This window comes from Gossypium arboreum, chromosome 2 (assembly GCF_025698485.1).
Source record: "Gossypium arboreum isolate Shixiya-1 chromosome 2, ASM2569848v2, whole genome shotgun sequence".
NCBI classification, from domain to species: Eukaryota; Viridiplantae; Streptophyta; class Magnoliopsida; order Malvales; family Malvaceae; genus Gossypium; species Gossypium arboreum.
The window spans coordinates 104,675,549-104,684,862 of record NC_069071.1 but is presented as its reverse complement, the minus strand read 5'-3'; the positions used below and the strand labels follow the sequence as shown (position 1 = coordinate 104,684,862).

Sequence of the window (9,314 nt, the reverse complement as noted above, 5' to 3'; positions counted from 1 at the left end):
CGGTACAACAAAAATCAAGGTATTCTATTTATCTACTAGAGGCTTACCAGTTCTAACAAATTCAGTACCTTGTGACATATCGGGAACCGATTGAGGAGCAGGAAGGGGAGGTTGTTGTACAACAGGATTTGTTATCAGAAATTCTATAAACCATTCATTCATCATTTAAAAAAAGATTATTTTGCCTCCTCACCTCGACCCTCAGATTCGGGCCTTCTACTACTACTAGATGCAGCTTTTTGAACTGAAGCTGGAGCATTGCTCTCAACTTCCTTGGATTCAGCTCTAGCTCAGTTGGACGACATTACTATATTAAAAACACAATTAAAATGGTCAGGAGATATTACACTATCACAAATTATATAAAGGCATGTATAGCTAAACTCGTGCTTACTACGTTAGTCTAAGAATTAACTAAACCGTAGATCTGATACCAATAAATTTCAAATTTTCAGCATATTCATATATGGCAAAATTTCAATACTTTAATATCTTTTCAAATTTATCCCAAAATAGATAGATTAGGTTATTCTGATCTCAAAAATATAAAAATTACTAAAAACGGGACAAGATTACTTACCCAATTAAGCTTGCTTGGTTTCCTTTCTCTTTTTTAGGGTTTCCATAGAAATTTTAGGAAATATGATGATATGAAATTATTTTATTCATTTAATTAACTTATCATCCATTAATTTTTTAACTTTTCAATTTAGTCATTTTCTTTTCTAATTTTTCATAGATGAATCATCAAAATATCTACTAACTTTTCATAATTGTCTAATTATCATATAAGGACCTCAGGTTTTGAATTCCATAGCTATTTGATACTTACAGCTACTAGAACTCAACTTTTGCATTTTATGCACTTTGGTCCTTTCTATAATTAAACATGAAATCGATAAAATTTTCTTATCAAAATTTTCATATGTCTTTTCTATCATGTGCAGACCATGCAATAATTTTAAAATAAATTTTCTTTCTAACTAAAATTTATGGTCCTGAAACCACTATTTTGATTTCACTAAAAACGGGTTGTTATAGATTAGTTTTAGCCAATAGGTGGTTAGACCAGTTGTTTAATAAATCATTCATTGAATAAGACTCTACAGAGTAGGATTGTTTTCGAATTATGTTAACAAAGTTTGGGAGTTACCTCTTCATTTTCTCTATTTGTTATTTACCTTTGTTCACTGTCATGTTCAAACTTGTGCCTGGACGTTAGATTGGACATTAGTTTAAACAAGAAGCAAACTTATTACTTTTACAAAAACCAACCCCCAAAATACAATTAAAGGTTTCAACATTTAGCTTAAAGCCATGATTTTGCATTACAAAGATCATTCCAACAGCCTCTTTTAACCTCTGGAGTTCAGTAAAATTCCTTACCAAATACTACATTGTTTCATTGGCTCTATCAAAGTTACAAATTTTAATTAAGGAAGTGAAAGTTACAATGTAAAGCCTCATGAAAAGTTTTGGTTATGTGAGCAGAGGGTAGGAAAAAGAATTTTGTTTATTTTTTTAAATTAATCTATTTAATTTTAAATTTTTAAGTCTTTATTTTACATTAAAAAAAAGGTTTAATGGTATTTTAAGCCCTCTAACTTTTCAAAAAAAAATTTAATTATGCCTCTTCTACTTTTTGCACCCAATTAAGCCCTTAAACTAACAAAACTTGTCAAATAGAACCTTTAACTAACATTGATTATTAGTATTTAAGGTAACGTTGACGTGGCCATTAACAGACACCATGTCAGCCCGGTTTCTGGCATGGCATTACCACATCAAGAAAAAATTATTTTAAAATACGTACACAATGAAACTGGACAAACAGGTGTCTAGGTTCATTTGAATTTGGACATCCATTTATAGTTCATCTAAAATTATAAAAAAATAACATAAAATTATTAAAAAATCATTAAATTTTATAAAAAATTATTAGAAATTAATTAAAAACCATATAATTTTAATGGTTGTTATAATTTTTATAATTCCAAAATCAATATAGAAAAATGGGTGTCCAAATTTTTATAATTTTAAATTAATTTTGATTTTTTAATTTTTAAATTTTTTATGTTTTATAATTTCAAAATGAATTCAAATAAACAAGTGTTCAATCTCAAATGAACTTAGACAAGCATTTGTCTAGTTAATTGTTATAGTTGTTTTTAAAATAATATTGATTTTTAATTTATTTTTTTTAACCGGGCAATCAATCGACGCTAACATGAAACTGGCGCATCATCATTCAACACTAAAATGAATCACCACATAAGCATTTATTGGCCGAGTCAAAACTGATAGTTCAAGACTCAATGGAGTGAAAAAGTTTTTTTTTTTTTTTTCTGAAAAGTTGGAAAGCTTATTAAAAAAAATTGCCAACAAATCATGTTTCTTCATGTTGATTATTAAATCCAGTCAGCAAGTGATTAACTTGATGTGAAAGCCCTTAATAGATTTTTAAAATAAATTTGAGTACATTAGCCTTTGCTTAATAACCCAAAACTGTAATTTTGCTTTTCAAAACCGAATATCAACGAGAGATGCAAGATTTGTTGAAAAAGTAAAAGAGAATGGAAGAAGCTTTTTCAACCCCATTTATGAGTTCCCTTGACGTCTATCACTTTAATTCTGCCTAAATCACATGCCTACTATCTTCACTTGCACTTATTTTTCGTTAATAATAGGGAAGACACACCACCTAATCTTGTATTATTATTTTTATTATTATTATTATTATTATTATTATTATTATGAATGTTCAAATAAGAGTTTGACCTAACAAATTAGCCCACATAACAAGCCCATCCAATCGATAAAAACTACCCTATTACAACGTGGTCAAATTCTGTTATTAGTCGCTATAAATTTAATTTTTATATTTTAATTTGATCAATTTTAATTTCAATACTTTTTGAATGCTAAAATTTCAGTCGTAACTTAAATTCTACTATTAATCTAGTATTATATGTAAGTTGTAGATTTAGGCATTATTATCAAATTTAAATATTTTTAGTCTTTGTAATTTTAAAATTTAATCTTGAGTCAAACTATAATTATCAAATCAGTTAACTACAATGAGGGCTGCTTTTGTAAACATTACTTGACAATAATAAGCTAATCCTGTAGATTAAATAAGTAGGACATAAAATTTGAAAATAGCATAATGGTATTAGAACTGATAGCAAAATTTAACCAGATTTAAAATCTGAAACTGTCTCGCTTGCCGACAACCAAAAGAAAAAAAGAAAAAAAAAAAGGAGTAACATGTGAACGACAATGACTATCGTCGTATCATCTTTTATTTCGGGCTCTTATTAATTTCCAGGATTGATTAAAAGACGATATCTGAAATTGTCTTCATAAACAATTATATATTTTATAAGAAAATAAAAACATTTTAAAAGATCTTAAAAGTTTAAATCTACAAAAGATTAATAAATAAAACATTCAAAAGGTGCGTTTTTATATTATATTAAATGAAAATAAAAATAAAACAGAAGATAATTTCTTAATCTCATCTCATTTTTGACATTCATCTTTCATTATCGTTTTATTAAAATTAGTTTGAATTAAATATCACGTTTCATTAAAAAGAGATTTGACTAGAAAATTAAACAGGTAAACAACTCGTCAACGCCACTGTATTGGACCATACTTGCCTTTTAGATATACATTAAAGTAAACAGGAAGGAGAGACACATCCATTCACAATCATATATCCAGTGCTCCTATTTTTAACTTACAGTAAAGACTATTAAAATAATATCTACAACTTTTTTTTAAAAAATAATTTATAAATATACTTTATTATTCCATTTTATTAAATACATAATTACCACAGGCATCAGATACTTGACAAGATCATACTAGGTAGTATAATCCATACATAACCATTAACTTGTTTCTTATTTCTTTTTATAATAAATATAAATAACTAAATTTTAAAATATGAATTAATGGTAACCATTTTTATTTATATCATATTTTAAATTCACTAAATATATCATTTATTCTTTAAATATTGAACAAGCTAATCGAGTCTTAATTCAATTAACATGAATATTATTATTAGTGCAAGAGAACATAGTTTCAAGTGTATTGAAACGCATTGAAAGACAAAGCAAAATAAATTTTTAGGAAGCGAAATGAAATTTTAATTTTTATAATTTATATCTTTATAATTTTAAATAATTATATCAAATTTTATAATTTTAGAAGGAGCTAAAGTACAACTTTATCTTTACTAATTTAAAATTTAAAAAAATTCAATAGCCTAAATAGAAATTTTCACCAAAACCCTACCAACTCCCCTATATTCGCCTCTGAACACATTATTCTCTTATTTAAAGATTAAAAAAAATTATGAATAATTTTAAACATTAATCCTATACTGAGATTAATGTTAAAAAAAATTATGCAACATGACAAACGTCACTAAAAAAGATGACAAGCAGACTGCTGCTCTATTATTTCGAGAAAATCATTTTCAATATTAATCTAAAAATAACTAAAAAAATTGCACAAACATTGGCGGCGCGTGATAAAATATCATCTACCTACCAATTTCCCTCAAAATTTGCGGCCTAGAAAACAATAGATAAGGTCTCTTACCAATCAAATTTGCAATCAAAGCCTTAAATAATGCGTAAAGGCCAGCAGCCATCCACTGGTTTTGTTTCAATTTAAAGCCATACTTCTGTAGATGCTCAAGCAGCTTTCTGAAATGGACCATCAGATCTGAAACCTTGACCAGGAGGTCCGCGACCACGTCCTCGTCCTCTCCCACGTCCACCTGCAACCAGTGATTTTAAACAAAAATGGTGAATGTAGCTCTAATAAAATGATGTGTAGGCATGCATTGAATATGAGGGAAAAAGAGAAGCTAATCCTTCTATGGAGATTCATATATATTTTGTTTTCTTCTAAAACAATAATCAATCACATACTTGCAACTTGAAGAATTATTAATAAAGATTATTGGCAATACACTGGACGTTTAACCATGTGTAATCCAAAATTTATGCTCTCTTTTTAAAGCAACTCATTCGCCGAAAGAAAAATCTACCAGAAGTAACCACATGATGACATTATCAGCAGTGATTGATAACAGAGAAATCCCATGATGACATTTATCAGCAGCGATTTATAACAGAGAAACACTGCCTAAAGACTCTCAACTAAGAAAATAGCTTCTTGTAAATCTGTTTCTTGATAGAAAAAAATATTGGTTTCTGGATACGTCAAGTCACTAAACTAAAAGTTAAGTCAGTAGAACAGATCGGCAAAACCAAAAGCAACATTGGAAGCAAAGATTTACCACGACCCTGGCCAGGCAATGGTCCTGATGGATCATTACCGTTGTAATATCCTGAGTCCCGCTGCATATTTCCACCACCATACCCTCTACCACGCCCTCGGAAACCACGTCCCCTCCCACGACCCCGAGCTCTGCCTCCATAACCTCGTCCGCCATCCCATCCTCCATTCCTATTGTCCACCATGCCACCATTGATATTGCCTGCACAAGTTAAACTTACACGTAAGTTTTGTTTCACATGTGCTACAATAAATTCATGAAAAAGAAAAGATATGATCTGATGATACACAGCACAAATCTGGATAATAGACTTTCCCAATCAATCCCATGCCCAAGGATTATTGCCATCCCATTCCAAGAAAATGCCTTAGAACCGAAAATCTGTTCTACAGATATTCAGATAAAGAAAGCATAAAACGTGCTACTAAACGTAGCAACTATTTGCAACCAACAGAAGACACAGCACCAACTGTGCTGTCAAGACTGTTTCTTTACTGTCCCCTTCACCCTTTTTATCACCAAAAGGATATAATTGAATCTTAATTTATCATCAAATTCAAGTTTCTATTAATCTCATCACCATTCTAAGCACATCCATGTTTTGAAGTTGATATCCAGTACAAGTTGAAGAGAGGAAGATACTATAGCTGAATCTGTGAAAGGATTTTAACTCTAATTGTCTCCAACATAAAAGAATGAATATGACTTTTTCCAAACACGCCTTTATGACTCAAACTTAGGTCACGACAATTTCACACCAGTACAGAACAAGCCATGCTGTTTTGCTTATATACCTCCATATTTTCCTTGACCCCCATGTCCTTTGCCTTGGGTGTCAGCAGAGTCCTCTAATTTGCATAAGTTGGAGTATAAATATCAATTCATACCAGACACAGCATAAAGCAGACTTGCATAATCATCAATAATCGTCCATTATTGCCTTACCTCCTTCATTTCCCTCAATTTCGGCTGATGCCTTCACTTGATCGGTTGGAATTGGAGGTTGATATCTAACATCATAACATGTTGCAGACCGAAAGAGCAGCATGCCAAGACAATCATGGTAAATAACAGGGCTCAAAGAACAATAATATATTCAACATTGCGAGCTTTTAAATACAGACAAGTAGTGGCCAATTACCCTATTGAAGATGAATCCAGAACTTTTTTAGACAAAGTAATCGTGATTATCGAAACATGGCGAGTGGTTTCTAGGCTGTTCAAGTAAACCATAGATTAGAGGCGATTAGACATCAGTGCTAGCCAGAAAATGAATGCCCGAACTCAGAAAGAACGGGAAATCTAGGTTCTTACGGAAGAAGGCCTTCTTCTAGAGGTTCCCATGTATCAGTTATGTCTATTGATCCAGTTGATGTGTTCTGATGAAGACCAGCAATCCTCCTCTGGAATAAGTTAAAACATTTTAGTACAAAATCGCATAAAAAGAGGGAGGGAGATTATAAAGATAAGAGCAATCGCATTTCATGAATTTATATCTTCCTTTATCTTTCTAACTCCAAATTGGAGAATATGCACGGGAGAGATATAACAAAACCAACATGTTCTCAAATGCTTAGAGATTACATTATCATTAAGAAAACGAATGACGCAGCTATGGACATGAATTCATAAACGAATAGATAACAACAAAATTAAGATAAATGAAACAATAACCAATTAAAATCAAACAACTACCTTAATTAATTCAGCAATCATGACAGTCTTGTTTATAGCTCTACCTGTAGCTTTAAGCACAATCTCGTTTGCACCTTTCTCCTGTAAAACAAAACGATACCTTAGCTCAACAACAGAATATTTTTATTAAAAAAATACGCTACTCGCTATTTTAACACACTTAAATTAACGCCTAATACAATGCAATTATCCGACATGAAAAGAATAACAGAGGAAGGTATATTAAGCGAAACAATGAAAAACCTGAAGCAGAGTCATGGCGTAAGAAATGTAATTCCTCATTCTCCCTTGAGCTGTAATCCTCAGCTCATTCTCGTTTATCGGCGTCTCAGCCTTCGGCTTCTCCACCTTCTGGTACCGGTCCATTTTTTTCTCTGCCAAAAGGGAAAAAAAACGCGCTTCAAATCTCAAGTTTTTTTTTTCTCAGTAACCAAACAGAACCGAAGCTTGGAAACGAATCAGCGATTCAATGCCATCAAATAAAACGAAATACAAAATCGAAAAAGAAAAGGTGAAATCGAGATCTAGGGATAGAGAAGGAAAAGGAAGAGGTACCTGGCGAAAGTGAGCAGTTGCGAAGGGGGGTTTGGAGTTTTGAGTTAAGAGAAGAAAGGGTGAAAAGTGGCGCTCTGTTTTGATAAAAGGGTAGAGCCGAGGGAGAGATATTGGCGGGGTTAGGGTTTAGGATGATAAGTGGGCGGGCTTCCAATCTTTCCTATTATCCATTCAAATTTTGACACGTCAACTACTTACCCCCAATCGAATTCAAACAAATTTTCATAACTAATATTTTTCAAAAAGAAAATTCTTAATTTTCATCTAAGTCTGGAATAAAATGGAGTGATATTAACTGAGTTGAAAATAAAACCGCATTTACTACAACATATTAAGTATGCACAACGAGAGAATGTTAAAAAAGGAAAAAAGAAAAAAAAAAGATTTGAAATTGACAGTGAAAAGACTGTGATTTCAAGATAGTTTACGATATTGATAAGTTAAAAATAAAGCATACTTCGAAAAAATTATTGTAGGTCAATTGTCATGCATTTGGGAAGTAATAAAATATATCATGAATTAAAGCTGTATCATTAATGGAAGAGAATGAAAAGGATATAATAAATTATGTCCCAAGTAACATAACATTAGGTTTTTTCAATATCTTTATACTCTATAACAATATTTGAATGGAAGTGAAAACAAGATTGTAGAGTTGGATTCACCAAAGAAACAGAAGGGAAGACCATTTGAAAAAATAATTTTGATAGACATAAATTCTATGCAGATCTTAAGAGAAAAGATATTGAATCTAAGTATGGGACAGAAAGTGTTTCTAAAAATGTCATCAAATTGGAAAGAAATGAAAGTTGATTTTTGAGGCTTATAGAATCTGTAATATCTTTCATGTGTCAAAGTTGGAAAGATACTGGTTTGTTTCATTACATGTGAGTTCACTAGAAGTTATTGAAATTTTATTAAAATTTTAGAATCCTTGTTTGAGAATAGAGGTATGCATGGGCCGGGCCGAGTTCGAGCTAGGCCCAGACAAAATTTTAGGCCAACTTTCTAGGCCCGGGTCCAGCCCGGCCCGAAATAAAATTGTTAAGCCCGAGCCTGGCCAGACTCGACCCATATTCATTAAATAAAAAAATTTAAAATATAATAAATCAAATACATTTAAAACAAATATTAAAACAAGAAACAAATAAAAAATGATACTAAAATAATTCTTAAAACAATTCACAAATTGAAAATATAATAAAAAGTGGTTATATTAAAATTGAAAATAAAATGTATATGATTAAAAATAAAAATATATATATTTAGTATATAATTCGGGCCCGGGCAAAAAAAATTTTACCCGAGCCCGACCCCTTTTTTTTACCCAAACCCATATTTCGGGCCTATATTTTTACCCGAACCCTCCTATTTTCGGACGGGCCTTCGGGCCGGGCCGGGTAGCCCGGCCTATGTACACCTCTACTTGAGAAGTAAATGAACTAAGAAATAATGAAATTTCTTTAGTGAAATATCATATTATGGAAGAGATAAGTATCTACACTAGTAGAGTTAGATAAATTTTAAGGGGGAGATATGTAACATCCTTAAAACCCTTAAGTCAAGAATAATGCTAATACGAGATCACACGTGTTAGAATTTTTGAAATAAATAATATTGAAATTATTGATGTTAAATAGGAAGGTAGTTACATAACAGAAGGAATTGAAAAGACTCTTTGTAACAGCCCGATTTTTCAGTGGTGTTTGAAACAGTGGTTTCGAGGCCACCAAATTCGGCAAGT

At 31.3% G+C, this 9,314-nt stretch overlaps 1 protein-coding gene across 3 annotated transcripts; it reads right to left on the bottom strand.

Moving 5' to 3' along the window:
• Nucleotides 1-4,373: 4,373 nt before the first annotated feature.
• Nucleotides 4,374-7,713, bottom strand: LOC108464446 (uncharacterized). 3 transcript variants are annotated; one of them, XM_017764753.2, is made up of 9 exons: nt 7,571-7,713; nt 7,259-7,389; nt 7,016-7,096; nt 6,635-6,723; nt 6,462-6,536; nt 6,266-6,330; nt 6,115-6,168; nt 5,321-5,521; nt 4,374-4,795 (listed from the first exon to the last, which is right to left on the bottom strand). In XM_017764753.2, exons 2-9 carry the CDS (start codon nt 7,379-7,381, stop codon nt 4,710-4,712), a joined length of 774 nt encoding a protein of 257 aa, XP_017620242.1. In that variant the 5' UTR covers nt 7,382-7,389; nt 7,571-7,713; the 3' UTR covers nt 4,374-4,709. The 3 variants fall into 3 exon arrangements, with proteins under 3 accessions (XP_017620242.1, XP_017620251.1, XP_017620260.1); XM_017764762.2 differs by having other exon boundaries at nt 5,360-5,521; XM_017764771.2 differs by lacking the exon at nt 6,115-6,168.
• Between the last annotated feature and the right edge of the window lie 1,601 nt (nt 7,714-9,314).